The sequence below is a fragment of the Phoca vitulina genome, unplaced genomic scaffold (assembly GCF_004348235.1).
Source record: "Phoca vitulina isolate PV1807 unplaced genomic scaffold, GSC_HSeal_1.0 scaffold11, whole genome shotgun sequence".
NCBI classification, from domain to species: Eukaryota; Metazoa; Chordata; class Mammalia; order Carnivora; family Phocidae; genus Phoca; species Phoca vitulina.
In genome coordinates, this window is record NW_022589714.1 from 18,236,874 (window position 1) to 18,260,611 (window position 23,738).

General features: G+C 38.2%; 1 protein-coding gene across 1 annotated transcript in view; it reads right to left on the minus strand.

Moving 5' to 3' along the window:
* Window positions 1-20,232, minus strand: part of SMAP1 (small ArfGAP 1) — a 163,564-nt gene extending 143,332 nt beyond the window's left edge. The window contains exon 1 of the mRNA XM_032409521.1: window positions 19,889-20,232. Coding sequence (XP_032265412.1) covers window positions 19,889-20,006 — 118 coding nt within the window. The 5' untranslated portion in view covers window positions 20,007-20,232. The remainder of the gene's footprint in view (window positions 1-19,888) is intronic.
* Between the last annotated feature and the right edge of the window lie 3,506 nt (window positions 20,233-23,738).

The following is a 23,738-nucleotide window of genomic DNA, read 5'->3' on the forward strand; positions in this document are numbered from 1 at the left end:
AGTAAATAACACCAATCCCAAAAGTATCATATGATCCCATTTATATATATTTGAAATGACAAAATTTTAGAAGTGGGAAACAGATTAATGCTTGCTGGAGGTCAGGAATGGGAGGGGTACAAAATGGGAGGAAGGTGTGTGTGGTTATAAAAGGACAATTCAAGAGATCCTAGTGGTGATGGAGCTGTACTGTATCCTGAGTGTGGTGGCAGATACGTGAATCTACACCTGATAAAACTGTATAGAACTAAATACACACACACGAGTACAAGCAAAACTGTAGAAATCACAGTAACATTGTATGATTATACTGATGTCAATATTCTGGTTATAATACTGTGGTGTAGTTTTGCAAGATGTTACCATCAGAGGAAGCTGGTAAAACGTCTATTTTTTAAATCAACTAACATCCATTAAACTATGATTCACCCTGTCATAAAATCTTAAGTTTCTCTATATATGCTCTGATTTTTAGCCTTCCTTCCACCCAAACACACACGAAAGGGAGAAAGAGATTATTACCTCAATTAATAACACAGAGAAAATATGATCATTATTTTTAACTTAACTTTAATCTTCCAAACAGAGAATAAAAACACTAGAAATGTTCAATGCTCTACACTGAGAAAACTGCACTCTAATCATTTGATAATAAATATATATATACATGTGTATATATATATATATATACATATATATATATATAAGGTCCAACAAATTACGTGGTACAAAAAAAAAATCTTAAAGTAAAATCCTACTAAAGAGATTCCCTTAGTTAATTGGGATTCTTTATTGATAACTGTGTTTATCTGAAAAAGGTGCATAGCAAAGAAAGAAATTCATTGCAAATTTAAGAATTATTTCATTAAAATAATAATCCTTGTTATATAAAATTTAAACATTAGAATAACACTGTCAATTGAACTTTCTATGAGATGGAAACATTCTTTAATCTGCACAGTCCTACACGGTAGCTACTAGCGACAGGTGGCTATTAAGCCTTGATATGTGGCTAGTGGGAATAAGGAACTGAAAATTTAACTTCAGTTATATAGCCAAATATGGCTACTGGCTACCACATTAGGCAGAGTAGATCTAGAACTTGCAAAAAAAAAAAAAAAATTCAAAAAAGAATACAAAAACACACAACGTAAAAATAATCATCAATGTAATGGGTATCACCCACAACACTACTGGCCTTTTGGGCAGTCATTGTACAGGAATGCCCTAAAGAAAATATATTCCTTTCAAACGATAAATGCATTTTTCCTAAATTTTATGGCCACTCCTGATGTTACCAAGTATTGCTTCATTCGAATAAATTACTGAAGATATTGAGTTAAGAGCAATAATGCATTTTCACCAGCAGAGGGCAGATATATGTTACAAACGCCTATTAAACCAATTTCAAATGTTTAAGAAGTACAATAGTACTGAATCGAAAGACACTAGTATATTAACTTACACAAAAGGAATTGTACTTCTTGGAGTTAAGAGAGGAAAAAGTGCTAAAAATAAACAGTTTTCAAAAATAAACTGACAGGTCTCCCCAGAAACAAGTTTTTGTCAACTTTATCAATTGATTCAGGAATTAACTATAATCCTTCAAACCAAACAAAATAACCCTCATGAATAAAATGTCAGTCAAGCCTTATTTCCAAGGCCATTTACATATATATTAACAATATTCCTTGGGCCGCAAAATAAATTCTAAAGAATTTTCCTCATAGAAAATAAAAGTTGCGGGCGCCTGGGTGGCTCAGTTGGTTAAGCGACTGCCTTCAGCTCGGGTCATGATCCTGGAGTCCTGGGATCGAGTCCCGCATCGGGCTCCCTGCTCGGCAGGGAGTCTGCTTCTCCCTCTCCCACTCCCCCCTCTTGTGCTCTCTTTCTCTCTCAAATAAATAAATAAAAAATCTTTAAAAAAAAAAAAAAAAGAAAAAAGAAAAGAAAAGTTGCCAGAATCCCATGGAAAAATAGAGCATTTGTTTCAAAAGTAAACTAAATGCCAAAAACAAAACAAGCGATGAAATTTGGCAAAGGTGCTAAAAAAAAAAATAAAAAGAATGGCAAATGTTTGCCTCAGAAAAACTTGAGAAATGATCCCAACATACTGAAGATTCACTTTCTTGACTCTGTACAGAGGACGGAAAATAGGTTATGAAGCAGTTTCACAACAGACACTTTCATAAAGAGCTTAGAGAACAGTTTTAATGTCTTCCAAAATTAAATGCCCTTTTGTAGCCCCTTTTACCTCCCTATTGCATTTAATTCTCCTGACTATACCCCCTTCTGAAAGCCCTCTTCTCCTAATGCTTCTCTGTTCTGGTTCTCCTTGCAGTCTCGCAGGCCATTATTTGTTCCTTCAAAGATTCTCTACTTCTGACTGCTGTCTCCCTCCGATCTTGGTCACTGAGCCTCTGATCTGCAAGTGTCTAATCCACTCGTGGCTTCGGCAAACATGTCCACACAGATGATTCCCAAAGCAATAATCACTCCTTTGTCTATCCTCTCTCCTAAATTTCTGCCTGGTACCTATATCTGCTTCCAGGAATGTGAAAAGCACGTGCACTAAGTATATGGACAAACTTGTCCTACCTAGAATAACTTTCTACCTAGAATAACTTTGCCACTCTTCTCCTTTAAGTTTGATTATTCCTCTTCCTCAAGAACTACCTCTTTTGTTAAAAACCTTCCCCAACTCCTGCTCTTGGTGATTTTTACTTTCTCTGAACTTCTATAATACTAAATGCTTGCACTACTCCTTCCACACAGGTATCCAGAATATATATATATATATATAAATATACATACATATATATATATGTATGTATATATACATACACACACTTATATATATATAATAAAATACATTAATATATAATATATATATAGTCTTTGTGCTTATGGCCTGCCTGTCTCCTTAAAGTAAAGGTTCCTAAAGTGCAGGGCAGGGCTGCTGTTGTATACCTCTGACTGTCTACTCTAGTGAACGAGCACATAAAAGATTAAAAAAATTAACTACCTTCTTTTCCTGAGCCTTCCATAAAGTACTCTTGTGCTCAGAATCTACTCAATTACATTATTTACCAAACAAAATATAATTCACAAATGCTTCCTGCAAAGTAAAAAAAATGACTAAATGACTCGAAGTGCTTAAAAAAAAAAAACAAAAACCCACAAGACCTGACATAATTATCACACCCTTACTCATTTATCAGACCCTTATTTTGTACCAGACATTACTTCACAAGCTCAGTTAACTCTCATAACTCTGTGACAACAGATATGGCCATTTTCCATATAATGACACAGAGTAGCTTAGAAAGTTTAAATACCACTCTCCCACTACAAGGAAGTTAGAAGGGAGGGGAGAAAGAGAAGAGAGGGAGGGAGAGGAAGAGAAAGAAATCACCGAAGGTAGCAATGAGAGAGCTGAGATTTTTAACCCAGAGCAGTCAGCCTTCAAACCCCTTGATTTTAGCTACTGAACTAGTATCCTCTCAAGGGTAACAGCAGAGAAATGAATCTGCCAACCCACAGTCAACTAGAGGAAGAATACTAGAGGAAAAATTATTATATAACTTTTTAAAAAATATTTATTCCTTAAACTTTGGAAAAAGGAATATGTAAATAAGTTCAAAATATCACAAGAACAATGAAAAACTTTAAAATCTACAAAAACTACAAAAAAAAAAAAAAGCATTCCCCTATTTTTCAAATGTTGATTTACTTTGGCAAAGAAATTAAACAGTGAAAATAATTTAAGGATTCACTATCATCAGGATGGTACAGAATAAAAGGAGAAAATGAAATGAAACTTAAGTAAGAATTAACAATCCTTGTTTCACCAGCCTGTCCTAAAGTTTAAGCCTTGTCAAAGCTACTTCTTACTTTGTTCAGGTGACATAGCATCATTCAAAAACTCAGCTTAAAAGTTCAAAAGTTTGAGCAGACATATTATAGCTGTCCTTTATTTTGTTTACTCTTTCACAAATATTCTAGTGCTTTATATTTGCAAAAATTTCCCTCTCAAGCACAAAGATATCCAATATTTACAAAAATCCCTCTTTTTAAAGCTATTCTCAGCATTATTTACAGATTTATCTCATGAGATAACATCTGCTTTTAGATAACCTCAGAAACCAACAGCATTCTAATTCTTGAACATGTTTACATTTATTGCCAAATCTGTGTTTAAAAAAACCTGGCTAAGTAAATACTTAATATGCAACCATTTCTCACTGTGATTACCAATTTTTTTCTTAATATCCAATCATTACATAGACAGGGTTTGGTTAAGCACAAGAATGCAGAATTTACCATCCTTCTCATTATATAGATTGTGAATGTAAAAAAAAAGAAAAAATTAAAAAGCTGAGAGTTACCTTTTGCAAAGGCCAAGGGTGACATATTCATCTGTGGACTCAGAAAACAGCAGACCAGATAACTTGGGTTAACTCCCAAGTTCTCTCATTGTTACAAAGTTTTGAGCAAGTCATTTAACCTCTCTTGATTGGTTTCATGACTCTACTAGGAGATCAGACCAGGTAAATGACAGGTCTCTTACACCTCTAAATTTTCTATAATTTCATACTTATAAAAAAAAATGTAGATCAAAATATAGATCAAAGCCTGAAAATCTTCCCAAAGTGCTCCACCATTACTTACTGTCGAGCTTATAGAATCTAGGAGTGAATGGTGCTGCCTACCACCATACTCACAGAAATGAATGTTGCCTGGAATTTTGTGTTGTGGCCCAATGACTAGTCAAGAGAAAAATGTGAAAAAGCAAGCCACCCCCTGCCCCCAAAATGAAGGGGCAAATCATAAAAGAATAAAAATGACCAATAAGCACATTAAAAACGATTAATTTTAAGAAATAAAACACAACAGTGTGATAACAAGTTTCACTAACCATATTAAGAAAACTTTTCAAAAACACGAACACCCAGTGACAGGCCGGGTGCAGAGGGTCAGCCAGTCTTTATACACTACTGGTGGGAAGGTAAACTGGCCCCAAGATTCCTGGCAATACTAATCAAACAGGCTTTAATCTGCATACTCTAATATATACTTTTCACATATAAGACTCTGAGGAAATAATTTTGTGTACACAAAGCTCTGACAAGAGGACTGTTTGTAACCACAAGTTAGAAAGCAAATGCCCATCAATGAGGGGGCTGATTAGTTTAAAATACTTTTAAAATACTTACTATTAGCAAGTATTCTATGCAGAGAATAGATTTAAATGCCCTAAAAAGTCCCACTATCCTTATTCTCAGCAAATGACTTCATCATCTAATTGTCCCTTACATTTCAGACCCGTTACTCTCCCCTTCCTCATTCTTCCTGACTTTTTCTGCTAAAACTCTGCTAAAACTAAACACTTCATTCAAATTTGTTTTGAATCAAATTTTCCTCTAAATCTTGTATTAATATTTTTAACTATATAAGCTACTCTTCCTTGAGACCTTGCTTGCTCTTAGCCATGGAAAAGGAACCCCTGCTTGTTGTTCCTGCAGCTCTCCTGCCTCCATGCCACAATGACCAGGGATGGGGCATATGGCCCAGGCTGGGCCAGTTCATCTCACCCAGGAATACAGTATATGATCCAAAGAAAGAGACAACCACCTGTAGGAAGCCAAATAACAGGTCACATAGACTTAGGAACTCGTGAGGTATAGGCAAGCACATGAATAAGGGAAAGTAGTCAGTAAAGAGTAAAGCAGGCAAGAAAAATCATGTGTTACAGACCCAGAGACACAGAGAGAGCCAAAGATAGAAAAAAAGGCTATGCACATCCTATTCATTCTGATGCAACTAGCTAAGACAGAAACCATGGTAGGTATTGTTGATTTGCTCACACAATATTTATCCCACCCTATTTCTGGTGTGCCCTCCTGTATTCAGAGGATGTAAAGCTAAAAAGCTCTATTTCTCAGATTCTTTTATAGAATTCTGAAAGAGAATGTTTCCACCAATTAGATGCACTTATGCAATATCTGAAAGCAAAAGTGAGGTGATTATCTTCCTGCCCTTTTTGGCTATTTTCTGTAGGAAGGCAAGATCATAAAATGTCTAGTCTCCAGCCTCTGGGGCATGAAGAAGCACTTCTGATGCGGATGATGGACAGACCCTACACTCCAGTACTTAATCACCGGTTTACAGGTGTTGTAAAGCAGATGTAGCGTTCTAATCCCTGGACTACAGCTAATTTGGTGTTTTCTTAAACTCAACAGTTCTAGTGACAGCCTCAGGGCCAGAGCAAAAGGACAGAGTATGATGGGCAACACTGCCCAAGGAATAGGTTTAGAAAATGAAGATCAAGATTTCAGTTAAGACATGTTCATTTGGAGCTACTGAATGCACAACCACATATGGTTGGATGTTATCAGTAGGGAGTTCTAGGACAATATCTTCTGGTCTGAAGATATTTAACTGGGAATCGAATTATAGTCAATAGTTAAAAGCAAGAGACTGGATGAGATTGGCAAGGGAGTGAATACAAACAGAAAAGAGGTTCAAGAACTGAGTCATGTGAGGCAAGTCTCCCTCCTCTTCTGATTAAAAAAACAAAACAAAACAAAACAAAAACACCAATGCCCAGTGCTATTTTGCTTAAGTTCATTCTAGTCCTGTTTCTATGCCCTACAATGGAAAGTCCTAAATAATACAGAAAGCCTTGGGGTCTGGATTCACATACCTTACGCAACTTCAATTCATATAGCAGTTAGCAGTTGTGCCTTACACTTAATTGGTGTTCATAAAATACCTGTGAAATGGGGCGCCTGGGTGGCTCAGTCGGTTGAGTGTCTGCCTTCGGCTCGGGTCGTGATCCCGGAGTCCCGGGATGGAGTCCCGCATCGGACTCCGTGCTCATCGGGGAGTCTGCTTCTCCCTCTGCCCTTCACCCCACTTGTGCTCTCTCTCGCTCTCTCTCAAATAAATAAATAAAATCTTAAAAAAAAAAAAATACCTGTGAAATGAATACTTCTTTAAGTGACCCTTGGATTAAATCTAAGATAATGATTAGCAGTAGAGGTTCTGGTGTCTTTTCATGGTTTGTGGCAGTTCTTTTCAATGTGTTCTTGAAAAACAGGGTGATGGAGAAGTAAAATTAGAATATACATTACTGCATTTTCAAATGCTTTTTAACAACAGCTACACAGCACTAAAACAGCTCTGTGATAATCCTTTTCTGACCAGCATCCTAAAATGATTAAGGGCCTATCATAAAGAGCCAATAGTTAATGTAATTATTCCTTAATCACACTGTCTTTGTAATCATAGTTTGATTTTTTTAAAACTTCTTTTGTTCTCTTGGTATGTTTACACAGACTCTGAACATGTTAATAATAGTTGATATATATTAAAAAATAGTCATTCAGTATAAGATTACATAAATGTCCAGAAACATACTATTAGTCAAGACTAGTTAATTAGTGTTATTCTTTCAACTGGGAAAAAAAAAAAAAAAAACAACCTGCAGACCAAGAAGAACTGAACATTTTTTATGTGCAGGAAGGACCCCTTACTTATCTGGTAGCTTGAGTTTATTCCTTAAACACAAAAACTAAAAATTTTTTTCTTAATTTTTATTATCAAAAATTTTCAAATACAGAACAGAAAGAAAGAACAGTATAGTGAATACCCACATATCCACTGTCCAGGTTCAACAACTGTTAAGATTTTGTCATATTTTCATTTTTTATAAAGTATGGTAATTTCAGGCATCAAGATACCACCTCTAACTTTTTCGGTATGAATCTCTAAAAAATATAAATTTTCTCCCCATAACCACAATATTATCACACCTACTAAAATTAATAAGTTCTCAGTGTCATCTAATATTTAGTATGTATTCTATTTTCTACAACCGTGCTTCCCCACAAAATTTTTTTGTAAAGATCTTTTTCAAAAAGTATCCTCTCAAGGACCAGGGACTGTGGTTAGTTATATCCATTAAGTTCCTTTTAACTTAGAAGAGTCCCCCTCCCAACTTTTTTCATATCATTGACCTGGTAAAGAAATATTAAACCCAGGTTTAATATAAAGAGTAATTACAACCTCCACTTAAAATATTTTCAAGGAACACATACATATATGAAATGTCACTGATCAGTATAATGTTCCTTACTTCATGTGAATTCTGAAAATAATTTGAATATGAGTATTCAAGATCTACCATAAAGATTATAGCTCAGTTAAGTGGGAATGGTTTACAGATCTGCCCCTTAGCTGGGTTAACAGTATTATTTGAGACTGATACTCTCCACAAAAACTTCAGAACCTTTTAAACTAGAAGAGGTTGGAATAGATTTGATGTGAACAAGTTTATTCAAACTGAACATAATGTTACTTTAGCCATTTATATAGGTTATATATACATATGCTTTATACATTCATTTAAATATACGAAAATATTTTTACATGTTTTTCCAATTATATTTAGATCTCACAAGATGTGAACTGGCAGCCTGAAGCCATACTTCTGTTATCTGAAACATTTTCACTGTGAGATTTAAGAACCTCAACTATTTTTTTTGCCTTCTAGTATGCCTTGTAATTTTTTATGGACAGCTGGAAATGATGTACTGGATAAAAGTAACTGCTGTGAACGGTTTTAGTAATGCAGTGGAAAAGCAATCCCAAAGTTCTATGATTAGGTCTGTCTTTCAGTGAGCCTCTGCCTCTGCACTGTGAGTTTCACAAATATCAGTGCCCCCTACCAGGCCTCTCCCCGTTCCCCATGAGATAGGTTGGCTAGAGTAGCTGGAATTGGCATTTCCCTTCTCTCCTGTGAAAGGCTACAGGTGGATGGAGTCAGATATTTCCCTTCCCAAGTCAGTTAAGCTCTAGTTAAATAGTTTCTCCAGAGGGCAGACCTTGCTAAGAAGAATAGAATGCTCTGGTATTATTTCAAAATGGTTCCTTTTCTCCTTTCCCTGACAGAAGCATTAGATTTTTCTCCCATATTCACCGTGTTAAGCTCCTGGAGGTAAAACTCACAAAAGTATGGGAACCATCCCCATAACTAAACCCCCTGTAGTTTTTGACTCTCAGATTTGTCCACAGTGAGCTCCAGCAACTTGCCAATTACAGTTTTTCTACCCCAGTACTGGTTCTCACAGAGTTGTGACTGAGTTGTGATTCTCTGTATTTGCTGATCTCTCCTATTTTGGGGACAGCAGTTTGCCCTGTGACCTCACTTCTCTGAAGATCTAAGAAGAGATGTTGATTTTTCAGTTTGCTCAGCTTTTTACTTGTTGTTAGGGTGGAGTGGAGACTTGAAGATCCTTCCGGTCTTGAAGCCAGGGTAGAAACTGGAAGCCCCCTTAACTTTTTTTTTTTTTTGAAAGCTAGACAAACATTTATTTTAGGTAAAAACCTTTGTTTCCTGTTGTTTACCGGCATACTTTACCAACTAAGTTAAAAACAGTCAAAAGTATAATTGCCCAAATTTGGGACAAGAAATAAAAGGCCAAAAAAAAGGCAATCACCTGACAGCCTTGTCTTATCTACGGAAGTAAAATCATTGTCTCCACTAAAAAACAAAGCCCAGATAACAACTAATTTCCAGTAAATAAACAAAAGAAGGGAAACTACTTCTGTACAATAGTTGAGCATAATTTCCACAATGAAAAAACATTTGTTTTAATCTGACAATATGGGAAGAGTAATAGTAGGAATAGACTAGTAAAAAAAATTTGCTTATAAAAAAAATAATGCAAATAGACAAGGAAACCACATTACAAAGAGAATGTGTCTATATCAAATATTTGGATAGTTTGGGGGTTTTTACTTCCTACAGTAATTACATCAAAAAGTTAACCCCCATAATCAATTACAACTTTAAGTTAAAAAACACTTAAAATTCAGAAAAATTTCACAACAATAAAACTTAGGGAAAATCTGGAGGAGGAAGTTTTCTTACATCTGAAACCTTGGACAATTCTCTTTTAAAAAGTAATCAGAAGAGCTAGAGAGTATAATGCTAAGTGAAATAAGTCAGAGAAAGACAAACACCCTATGATTTCACTCACGTGTAACTTAAGAAACAAAACACACAAGCAAAGAAAAAAAGAGAGACAGACAAACTAAGAAACACTCTTAACTAGAGGGAACAAACTGATGGTTACCAGAGGGGAGGTGGGTGTGGGGATGGGTGAAATAGGTGATGGGGATTAAAGAGTATACTTATCATGATGAGCACTGAGTAATGTACAGAATTATTGAGTTACTATACTGTACACCTGAAACTAATATAACACTATATGTTAGCTATACTGAAATTAAAATTAAAAACCTAATACAAAAGTAAAAAAACAAGCACATCTTAAAAAAATAATAATAAAAATAAAGTAATTGGAGTAGAAAAGAAAACAAAAGTGTTTGTAGGTCTAATCATGCATGACTTAAAATTCAAATCCAACATTTACTGACTACGTACTATCGAACTATATATGCTTCATGTACATTATATCATGTAATAGTCATCACAGACAATCCTATTAATATATCAACATTTATTAAGATTATACAAGTTTAACATTAAAATTGTACACAGCGAGGCACCTGGGTGGCTCAGTCAGTTAAGCATCTGACTTCAGCTCAGGTCATAATTCCAGGGTCCTGGGATCAAGCCCCACATCAGACTCCCTTCTCAGCAGGGAGATGCTTCTCCTTCTCCCTCTGCCCCTCATCCCCCACCCCCATGCTCTCTCTCACTCTTTATCTCAAATAAATAAAATCTAAAAAAAACAAAAACAAAAACAGAAAGACTGCATCCTCTAATCCATGAACATGGTATATCTCTCCATTTCTTTAGGTACGCTTTAATTTCTCTTAGCCATCTGTGGTAAGTTTATGGTACAGAAGTCTTGCATGTATTTTGTTAAATTTATCCCCAAGTTTTCATATGTTTATGCCATTGTAAGTAATTTTTATTTCAACTTCCAATTGTTTGTTGCTGGTATACAGAAATAGTTAACTTTTCTATATTAACCTTAATGAAACTCAATTATTGATTCTAATCGCTTTCTTGGTAAATTTCTAAAGATTTTCTACATAAATCACAGTGTTGCAGAGTCTGTTAAATGACTCTTGCATGCATATACTTTTAAAATAATTTCTGTAAGAATTCCTAATTTGAATTGTACTAACTTCACCATCCTATGCCATGTTAAGTATATGCAGAGCAGTACCTTTAATAAAAATCTAGGTGTGCTATACAATTTTTATCACAAATCCACCTGCGGGAAGCAGAATAGTGCTCCCCAAAGATGTCCATGTTTCAATTCCTCTAATCTGCAAATATGTTACATTTCAGGGCAAGAGACACTTTGCAAGTGTGTTTAAGGACACTGAGGTTTATCCAGGTAAACCCAATGTAATCACAAGCATCCTTAAAAGAGCTACAGAAAGAAATGTATTGATGCAAGCACAAAAAGGCAGAGAGTGACCTGAAGATAACACACTGAAGATGGAGGAAGGGGCCATGAAGCAAACATCACAGGTGACTTCTAGGAGCTGGAAAAGATGAGGAAACAGACTTATTTTGGATTCTAACCTCCAGAACTATAAGACAATAATTTGTGTTGTTTTAAGCCACTAAGTTTGTGATAATTTGTTATTGCAGGAATAGGAAATTAATATGCTAGGGATGATCATTTCTCTTTAAAAATGGTATTTCTGCTAGTTTTTTGGCACTATGCACCATTACCACCCTACACCAAAAGCAACTTTCAAGAGTAGAAATGCATGAACTAAAAAACATCTAAACTAGACTAAACCATAATTTTTAATGAATGTTCTTGTATTGGAAGATAAAGCTATCCTAAATATGACTTCCCACAGAAGTTTTAAAATCCCCTTTATTTTCTTTTTAAGTTTGGGTTCAAGCTAATCACTGGTCCTTGAAATGCACTCTTTACAAAAATATCAGTGATAAACGTCTGGAAGTCTATCATCCATCATGCCTAAAAGCAACTTGGATCTCTTGTGAAAGGGAGACCAAAAATTGTTGAGGGGAGGAGGAGGATGCAGAGAATGGAGAATTTCTAGAAGGCTTATAACTCTCTGCCCTTTAGACTCTCAAAGTCCTCACATTTACCATTCAAAATGTACATGAGCATGGAATCAGCACATATTTCCAAGAGCATCTTATCGAAGCTCTGTCTTAAGTGAAATTTTTTAAATCATTTCTATACGGTATTATGTATGACTAAATGGTATGTATGTATGGTACTATGTATGACTAAATGAAGGGCTATGTATGGCTATACAGTCTTAAAGTATGGCTTTAGTAGATGACTAGACAGATAGTTATTTCTTTGATCTTACTGGCATTAAAGGGAAAAAGATTCAAACAAAAGGAGTCCTCAATCTATGAGGAATATTCTTGCAAGTTATATGATATGGTTTGAGATAATTAAAGATAGTATACCAGGTAAATCTGCTCAGGAAGACCTAAGTCATCAGTGAAAAGCTTTAAAAAGTATACAGGTTTGACCATGATCCAAAGTTCAATAAAGCCCTAAAATATAAACCCTTAATAATACAATTTTTAAAAATTAACGATAATAGTAAATACTGACACAGAAGTCACAAGAGGCATGAGTTTCAGACAAGAACACAGATCACATCAGAGTTGAAATAAATCTTTGCAGTAAGGCTCACTGAGGACAGGACAACTGGTCACCAAGTGAGGCAAAGAGTGGACTCAAACCTAGCTTTACTAACTTAATCCAGGTCAGTGCTCTTCCAATTCTATCAAGTTGTTCCTATGGTTTAAAAAGCCAGGGTAGATGATCAGTACCTAACCTAAGAACAGAACTGCAGAAAGAGAAAACAAAGAAACTATATGGAAGACCAAAAAACAAAACACACACACACACACACATCACACACAAAAGAATTCAATTTGTAGAATAAAGTTTAGTGATCAGAAAAAATTCTGCTTTATGTTAGTATTTTGAAGTTATGGTGGTTCTGCTATTAAAAGCAAAGAGATAAGACAAAGACACTGTCCATGCTGGAACATATTTGGCAATAACCTCTCTCAGACATACACTGTCAGCTTTAAGGTAATAGTCTCTTCTATCACAAAATTTCAACTGCAAAAGCATGTGTTTTATCTTTCATGTCATCAAACATGCAATTTATAGCTCTGGAGCGAGATCTTGTAAATTCAAATCCTGATCTTACAGTCCATCTTTCTACTTCCATATCATCCCAGTAAAGCCAGAATTTCTTCTAATGCTAATACCTGCTTCTCTGGGCTGTACCCTTGCTGGTAGGTTAGGTTCTAGAGCTAGCCGAGATACACTGAGATTCCAATATATCCTTTACAATATATTGGAGGAAAATATATATTATCAAATATATTTTGAGGTTCACAAAACCACCCTCAGGTTTGGTAATTTGCTAAGAGGACTCACAAGTCTCAAAATACAGTTGTACTAATCACTGTAATTTATTTATTACAGCAGAACGATACCAAGCATAATTAGCAAAGAGAAAAGGTACATGGAGCAAAGTTCAGGAGAAAACAGGCACAAATGTCCAGGTGTCCCATTCTGGTGGAGTTGCACCAGACACACTTAACTGTCTTAGTAATGATTTCTGACAAGTGTGAAATATTACTCATTAGAGACTCATTAGAGTCTCATTAGAGAACTCGATGCCTAGAGTACTGGAGGGAGGGTGGGCAGGGAGGCTTGTCACATAGGCACCCTTGCCTAGTATATATGGAAATTCCAGACTCCCAGAAGGAAAGCAGGCATTTAACATAAACCACACAGTTTGTACAAACAGTTTGGACACAGTGACTGACTCTTACCACTTAGGGTAATGAGATCTTCCCAAATCCAAGTTCCCTGATGCCAGTCAAGGGCCAACTTTGCAAGTCAGGCCTGCTTCCAACAGACTAACAGACTAGTAGATCCTTTAGAGCTTGGACCTTATCTACCTGTTCCCCGCTTCATCCCCAGCTCCTAGAATGCCTGAAATATAGTAGCCATCCAAAAAATTTTTCTTTTAATGAAGAAATTCCTGGATCTACCACTTCTTAGCTGTATAACCTTGGGAAAGTTACTTAAGTTCTGTGTGTCTGTTTCCTCATTTGTAAGATGGAATAATATTACCTACCTCAAAAGGTTGTTCTGAGGATTAAATGAGTTAATATATGTAAAATGCTCACAAAACTGCCTGGCAAGAAGAAAGCATCATATAACTTTTGTGTATATGTAATGTTATTAGTTGCTTTTTCATTCTTCTTTTTTTTTTTTTGAACTTCCAACCTTACCTCTTACTTTCTTCTCCTCCTTTCTCCCTATCTTTTCCAAGTCACTGAGCTTTCCCAACACTAAACTTTTAATGAATCTACAGTCTACGCACAGGCTAGAATTTAACACGTCATTGTCTCATGTCTATTGAGATCCCTAACTAGTTTGTGGACCATACCCAAAACTTTTTAGAACACACAACAGTATCTGACATGATATTTAATCTTTGTAATGCCCAGAAAATACTGATTTACCAACAAAATTATATATATATATTAAATCAATTCTTTACAGGGGTCAGAATATAAGGCAGTCAACAAACAAAATGGCCTCCAAGTTTCTTTGATCTTCTTTTGAGAAATGGAAAGAAAAGTGAGTTGATTCTATCCAGTGAAAAGACTATTAGCAGTAGTCATAGTAGCAACAACAGTAGGAAAAGGCTTGAGTTTATAAAATATATAATTAGAATGTCAAACATTTGCCTTTGCCTTAAAGAGAGCATGGGTTCAAATCCTTACATGTCAATAAAGGTTATATATATCTTGTACAGGGCTATATATATCTTGTATTGAAATCAAGTAATGAAAGAATATTTTAATCTTTAAAAAAAAAATGACAAAGGAAAAGAATTGGGAGGGAAAAAAAAAGAAGGGGACAACATGCAGTCGAAGTTTTAAACTGATGAGTCAGAGAGAGACCAGTGGTTTCTATCCCAGCTCTGACACCAGGGCTCTACACATAATCACTAGAGAAAACCTCAAGATCAGCAGAATTATAAGAACAGACCCATCCAACTGAAGGTTAGCATTTTGGGGGAACTTTCAGATTTGCAGGTCTCTTTAGATGAACTATCATCACAGATTTCGTTTATATGTATTTATCCCACAAGCATCAACATCATCATAAACATCATTTTCTCAAGGTGAACTTTACTTTTTAGTATGAATTACTTTAAAATAAGTTTATATAAGAACTCTTAAATATCAAACACTTAATGAAAATGTTCTCCATCCTCACTGCCTCGTAGTAGACTCCTGTATTGAGTCTCACAACCTCCACTTCTTGTTTCTACATTTTGAAGAGATTAGAAAGCTAAAAGACTCCCTTGCCAGCCAAGTGTTGGACATAGGTCTGCCAGTTATTTGCACGTGGAAGGCACAAGTTCAACAAAGGCCATCTTCCTATAGTAAGGGCAACTGACAAAAATGTCTAGTAGACACTGAATGGCAGCAGTAACCACAGTCCTGATTCCCCCATCAGTTCACCGGTTTCACGGGTGAGAAGCAGCTGCAGCAGGAGTGGTGGGAGCGGTAGCAATGGTATTAGTATATGGCCTTGAAACCATTAGTCCAGTAGTGGCTCCCTGATTTTTGCTCTTCCAGCCCTTCCAATGTAAGCACCTGTTCCTTAAAATAGCTACAGTCGTTCTGTTTCCTGCCCTATACCCCAATTTACAACACACTGACATTAGGTGAGGTCAGATCCTTACACTCTTTCTCACACTGCTGTTATAATTAGGTGACATGCCTGGAATCTCTCACCATTTCAGTTCTTCCTGACCTGCTACCATCAAATCTGGTCATGCTTAGAGAAAGCTTACCCTAAAAAGGCCACATGGAAACCTCTTATGTTCTCTTATATACCTGTACCTTGTATGTGCAGCTAACTATGCCCTTCAATTCCTTCTCCATCTGCTGAAACCCACTCCACTTTCGGAACCTAACTCAAACAAGACTCCCGTGAATATTTCCCAGCAGGTCACTCCACATGCCCATATGTGAACCCATTTCCACATATCCTGCTGCCTGCCTTCAGCTCTGTACTCATTCACATTCATTCATTCAAAAGAGTTACATTAACCTATCACATTGTGTAGAGGGCTGGGGATACAAGCCTAAACAAGACAAACAAGATCTCTTCTCTTATAGCTATAATTCAACAGGGAAATAGATTACCCAATAAATACCCAAATAATGTTTAATTACAACTGTAGTAAGAGTAATAAAATATTCAGGATGTGTCTTATACGTATAAAGGGAAGCCTAACCTAAGAGGGGAGAATCATTTCCCTTCAAGAGACATTTAAGCAGAAACTGGATGATATGTAAAACTGATCAGGCAAAAAATTGTTAGAGATCTTCCTAGGCAGAAAGAACAGCATGTGCAAAGGCCTTGAGGCAGCATTCTAGGAACTGTGAAGACAACCAACAGACAAAAGTCAGATGCAATAGGGAGAGCAGCCCAAAATAAGTAGAGAGGGGGGTACTTCTTACAACCACTATTATAACACTTAGTACATTGTTTTGGAATTATTCATTTGCAAAAATGCAGTCCTCACTAAACAAACTCCTTTAGGTCTTACTAATTTTTTTAGCCCCATAATCCAGTAGTGCTTAGTGGTGTCCCCTACAGTCAAGATCTGTGGAATGAAGAAATAAGTGCTTGATCTGGGCAAGGAGCTTACCCTCTTAATACCAGACAGGTGGAACAAAACAATCCCTTAAGGGTTCAAAAACCTTATGTTTCTGATTACCCCAAAACTTACTGGGCAAGAGACACATTTTCATGCCAACACATGTTCGGAATCAAAGCTAGTATTAACCGTGAATGAAACTTTAAATACTAAAAACTAAACTTTAGATTGGCAAGGGGCCCTAAATCTTCACTGCTCCATAAACTGCCACCAACTAATAACCAATAGAACTGCATTAAAACTCCCACAGAGTCACAAATGAGGCCAGGGAGAGGAAGCGCAGATCCATCTGCCTGTTCTCATTCTCCAGTTGTTCAACAGATCTGGTAAGTGTTGGATCATGAGCAGGAAACTGGCACCTATGCCATCCTTTTCTCCTTCCTTACTTCCTAAATAATGTCAATTCAGAAAACACACACACTGATGACTCAGTAAGAAAATGTCAAAATCCAATTGATATAACTTTGCCAACTATTATTAAAGTCAAGAGAATAGGGTAATCTTTAGCCCTAGACTTTAGTCTTTCGTACATGTTCTCAAAGAGCAGTATTTTGTGAAAGAAAAGAAAATTGAGTTAACTAAGAAATAGCTTCAAAAATACGTGAAAAGCTTGATGTAGTTTATTAGACAGTGAAGAAAACATTAATACACATATACAGTATGGAACCTCTTTTAATAGCTGAGCAGCAGAATAAGAACCATAGCATGTCTTTTAAAAATACATTTAATCAGAATTTCACTACCTACATTTACTATGTCATCTGGCATATATAACAATAAATCCAAAATCATTTAACAAGCCAAGAACTCTACTAAGAGAGCTCTATAATGGGCTTCAACCATATCGAAGACTCAAAAATTTTACAAAATATATTTAATTATATCAATAGCCCAATCATGTCAAATTTTTCAACTACTACAACTACGAGATCAAGTCTAATTAAACTTAACTGTGATATTTTTTCCTGGAAGAGAGGATAAAACAGTGAAATAATTTAGAAGCTCATTTTAATATTATTCGATACTTAGTAGCATCAAGGAAAAACTAAGGATCTTTCCAAATCATGACTGGAGTTCATGCCCTTCACATGGTACCCTCAAACTCTTGATGCTACTCTCTTCTCTCCCTCTTCCTACATTTCTCAAAAACAAACCCACAAACAAAACACCAAACAAAACCAAAATAAAAACATTCATTCAATATACATCCATGGACCTCAGTGGCAATACAAACAGCAAGCAAAACTAATGCTCCCTTTTCCTTCTGTTAGAATAAAATTTTTGTTCTAATTTAAAAAGTACATGATTCTCCTCTCCTCACTTCAAACAATGAGAATGAAAATGTTACCATGTGGCACATAATGGATTTATCAAAACCTATACATTATTTTAGGAAGCATCAGTGAAAATCTGATTTTATAAAGTACTTTTTCGGGGACAGAAATTTAAACAAAAATTATTTTTCACTTATTTCTATACCTAATGAAAGTACTTACTGAAACTGTTACTATTCAATTTTTAATAGATTTAATATATACTCACATCTCTTTTTTTTTTATTAACATCTCTTTTTAACCATGTTACTTCTCACTCAAAATGCAGCTCATTTCTTTTTCTGGCCTTTTAAAGGCCCCATTTTTTGGTGTTTTACTAGTGCAGTGATGAGTAATTGAGCCTCAATACAGTATTCCCCCTCCAAAAAACACACACACACACACATAATCAGTATCAAGTAAACAAATACTGCCATAATAATCAGGCATTTTTAACTCATCATCTGAAAGGTTACCCAGAATAAAAGTAAGGTTGGGTCAGTCAAGTTACTGTGATATTGAAAAGTGCTCCTTAAAATGGTCTGGTTACAGTATTCCCACATGATCTTCCAGTCATCAGGTACCTGTTATGGTAGTGTGGTAGTGAAGTGACCTGCTGATGCTGTGTGGCTTAGTCTAATCAAACATTATCAGCCTACTGAAACGTGACTCATTTATATAGTATTGAGGAACAACAGTAAAGCTTCAAGAAAAGTCTAAGTCAGTAACAGAAACCTGAAATGACATTCTCAAAGACGGACTCCTGCTTTGGAGAACTACCTATTCTTCACCGAATAAACAAACCAATTTAGAAATAAGCAAGATCTTTTCCTAAACACATGATAGGTTTGTTTTTAAAATCTGAAACATTTTTCTCAGGAGATTACTTATAAGACATTAAATATAAATCAGATCTCCAAACCCAAACATATAGGCTAAAAATAGTGTATCTATTTTAAAGGCTGAGGCAGAAGCCCTCCAACGGAACAAACTAAAATTAGGTTTTTGTCAATCTCTGGATCTTTAAAAAATGCACCTTCAACGTTCTGGGCCACACAAACCAGTGTCCACATGTTCTCCCAAACCAACTGGTCAGAGATAATCTAATTATTAAAAGCTTCAGGAACATAAGCCCACTGTCCAAGAGACTCATATAATGAAATTCCTCCTCATTCGGGTTAATACCCAGACTAAAAAAACAATTTTACTACTACTACTAAAGACCCCTCCCCAATGGTCTCACTCAGTAAAACTCCAACCCACCAAAAAGGACCACCATACCCTTTGTCAGGAAGAAGCAAAAGCCCTGTACAAAGCTGTCAGGTGGGCAGGCAGGTAGGGCTCCACCTGGGATACGGAGCATCGGAGCCCCGAGTGGGACGCCGTGGTACTGGGGGAGGGTCAAGGCGGAGACCGAGACTAAGGGTGGCCCCACCCACGGATGTACCTGCGAGCTGAGGCGGGAGGAGGGCAACCCTTTAACCCTAAGCACTAGCCAGGCAGTCGCCCCGTTCCGAGATCCCAGCCCGGCTCTGGCCCCGGCCCTGTAGAGGGTCCGAGCATCGCGACGCTGGCACCGGCTCGCCCCGGGGCCGGGAAAGAGGAGGCTAAGGCCAGTGCCGGCGCCCACTGGCCTGACCTCGTCGCCGCCTCTGGTGGAGGTGAGGGGCTACTCGAGCCTGAGCCCGCCCTCCCCTCAGGGCCGGGGCCAGCTGGGCGCAGCCGCGGCGTCCGCTCGGGCCCGGGGCACCGCGGCGACGGGAAGGTCACCGGCCGCAGGAGGCCCCGACCAGGGGCGGCGACGTCCGCGCTACCTTTGGCCTCGCAGTCGGCGCAGTACTTGTTGTCCTCCTCCCTCAGCAGCTTGGACAGGATGAGCTGGTGCTGCTCGTTCAGCTTCTGAGCCTTCTCCCGGCAGGAGCGCGTCGCCATCTCGGCAGCGGGGCGGGGAGCCCGGGGCAGCTACGGCGGCGGCGGACTCGGGCAGGAGCTGGACAGCGAGAACACACCTGGAGCCGCCGGGACCGCGGGCGGACTCAACCCAGGAAGCGGCGGCGGCGGCGGCAGCTGGAACTGGAGGAGGAGCGGCGGCGGCGGTGGCAGCGCCGACGTGTCCCGCCTCCTCGCCGGGCCGGCCCCGCACGCACCGCCGGAGCCGGCGAGGGAGGGGGAGGGGGAAGGAGGGAGACGGAGCCGAGGCTTCCGGGTAGCGCGCAGGAAGGAACCCAGGCGCTGGGCGCGGTGCGCATGCGCCGAACTTCCCGGGAAGCCGGCCAGCCGGGACTTTATGTGCTAGGCCGTTCGCCCAAGGTGATCCCCGGAAGGTACTTCACACTGCCCGCTGTGGGCTTCCCCACTATGAGGTTGAGCTTGTCCCAGAGGGCCTCGGGTAAAACCCGGTAAAGGAAGAACCTTTGCAAAGAGGTGACTTACACTTGCTCCCTTGCCTTTGCTCTTGACGGCGCAACATTGGAAATGCAGATATAAAGTGATTGCGTGCATTCGTGTATTCATTCCATGTTTATAACGTGCAGTTTTGAAACAGGAACTCCTAGAAGTTGGAGGACACGGGTGCAATAAAATAAGTCAAAACAGTCCCTTACATTTTATGGGAGAGAAATAGTCTGGTAGTGACAATTACTAAGAACTAACATTTATTGAGTGGTTACTCTGTACCAAGAACTATCAACCTGTTTAACCCTTACCACAACCCTATGATACAATATTCTCATTATACAGATGTGTAAAATGAGGCATGGAGGAGTTAAGCCTCTGCCCAGGCTGCAGAGCTACTCAGTGGAGGAGTTGAGATTCGAATCTGCAGCAGTCTGGCTCCAGAGTCTAAAACACCTAGCAATAAGCCTTTCATAAGGAGGGGAGAGTGTGGCCAGGGAGGTAAATCCTGGGTGTTTTCACTTTAACAGAAAGCTGTATGAGCAGTGATCTTTAATGCGTGAAAAAGAAGACACTTAATTAGAACCCGGAGCTCCCCAACCGGGCCTCATGGGATTTGAACCCTGAGTGAGGCTATTTGACTGTTTTGGCATATAATGGCTTATTAGCAATTTCTCATATGAGGCTTAAGAAATCAGAATAAACATGCCTATGGTGGAGCAGTTGCTAGGAGAGGCAATGAGCCGGGGCCTGTGTCTTATACTTTTCTACAGGACCAATTCCTAGCCTAGGTCCTGCATTAAGGTGACCCTCATGCTCACCTATCCCTGCTCTTGGCACAGGATCTCAAAAATGCTTGTGGAATTCATCCGGCTCCTGGGTGGCTAAGTCAGCTAAGCTCTGACTCTTGATTTCAGCTCAGGTCATGATCTCAGGATGGTGAGATTGAACCCCACCTTGGGCTCCGTGCTGGCCATGCTTAAGATTCTCCCCCCCTCTCTCTCTGCTCCTCCCTCACCTCCCTCTCTTAAAAAAAAAAAAAAATGCTTGTGGAATTCAATTGAATGCTGAATAATTGAACAAATTAGAGCTTAAACTGTGTGGGTCTGACAAATAACTAGTAGGATATCAGAGTGAGTTCCAAAAAACAGAAAAAAAATCATGTGGGAGGCAGAACTTTTAAGTCACATCTTAAAGACTGGCTTGATTTAGATGGGGGCCAAGGAAGGAGATACTGAGCAAGAGCAGTATGCACAAAAGCACAAAGACTTCAAGGAGCTCATAAAACAGACTAACGGACAGGGGTTCTACTTAAGATGAGTGAGAGATAAGGCTGGATAAGTGAAGTGCGACAGAATTAAAGAAGGTTTGGGGAACCAGCCAAAACAATGTGGCCTTGATGCAGTTGACAACAGAAAACCTGCCGATTCTTTAAGTAGGATAGTAGCATGGAAAAAAAGTCATGTTAGGGGAAAGTTAGTCCAACAATACCAGTTAACAAACACGACTTTTGAGTGTTTCCTCCCCTCCCAGGAAATTCTGCTTACTGCTACAAGGATTAAGAAAAAAACAGAAGCGGGCACGGGGTGGCTCAGTCACTTAAGTGTCTGCCTTCGGCTCTGGTTATGATCCCTGGGTCCTGGGATCGAGTCCCAAGAAGCCTGCTTCTCCCTCTTCCTGCTGCTCTCTCTCTCTCTGACAAATAAATAAATAAAATCTTAAAAAAGAGAGAGAGAGAAAAGAAAAAAACAGAAGACAGCCTTACCACCAAGAAATTGAAGGGGCACAGCATTGTCTAATAGAAATATAATGCATACCACATATACTTTTAAATTTTCTAGTAGCCACATATAAAAATAGAAAAAAGAAAAAGAAACAGGCAAATCAATTTTAATAGTATATTTTATTTAATCAAATATATCTAAAATATCATTTCAACGTATGAGTAATTGTTAAATTAAAATTAAAAATTAGTGAGATATTTTACATTCTTGTTTTCCTATTGTTTTCAAAATCCAATGTGTAGGGGCGGCTGGGTGGCTCAGTCGTTAAGCGTCTGCCTTCGGCTCAGGTCATGGTCCCAGGGTCCTGGGATCGAGCCCCGCGTCGGGCTCCCTGCTCGGCAGGAAGCCTGCTTCTCCCTCTCCCACTCCCCCTGCTTGTGTTCCCTCTCTAGCTGTCTCTCTCTCTGTCAAATAAATAAATAAAATCTTAAAAAAAAAAAAAATCCGATGTGTATTCTGCACTTACAGCTTGCTTCAACTTGGACTAACTACACCTCAAGTGCTCAATTGCCACATGTGACTAGTGGCTACATCACTGAACAGTGCTTATCTAGATGGTCATCTAGAGGCTATTAAAAATCTAAGTTTGAGTTGACTGCTTATTAGGGATCTGACAGAAAGAACGAAAAAGGGACGCCTGGGTGGCTCAGTGGATTAATCGTCTGACTCTTGATTTCCACTCAGGTCATGGTCTCAGGGTCTTGAGATGGAGCCCCACGTCATCAGGCTCCATGCTCAGCACAGGGTCTGCTTGAGGTTCTCTCTCCCTCTCTCCCCATCTGCCCCTCCCCCATCTCTCACTAAATAAATAAATAAATAAAATCTTTTTTAAAAAATAAAAGAAAGAAACAACAAAAAAAGAAGAGACTGATGCCAAAAACATCTGGGGAGGAAAACAATGTTGCATTAAATCATCAATATTCATTAAACAACTTCTGTTCAGTTCTCTGACAATCAGAAGCTTACAGTCTAATGTGAGATGAAAACATGTAACTAGAAAAGTTAAAAGCCACACTGTAAAGTCTGCAGCAAATATAAAGTGTTCTGGGAACAAAAGGAACAGAACATCAATAGCCTGGAAGAATTGGGGAAGGCTTCACAGAGTACATGATGCTTAAACTTGATTTTAATACAGGTAGGAATTTTTCAAGGAAATACGGATGTAGAGGAGGAAAAGAATATCTTGAAAAATATATATACATATATACATCGACTTCTGACTTCTGAAAGCATGGTTCTGTGCTGGAAGTAGTGAGAATATGAGGCAATAGGAACGTAGGATGTGCATAGAGAACAGAAAAGCAGGAAAGGAAGCAAGGTGGAGAAGTAGAACAGAGACAAGAGGTTAAGAATTTTGCAGCCAAAATACGTAGTTTGAATTTTACCTCATGGGCATATTGAGCCAGCAGAAGTTTTTACACAGAAAAAAAGATTTGGTTAGCTTTGTTTTCTATAACTATAATGGCAGGCTAGAGAATGTGGGACG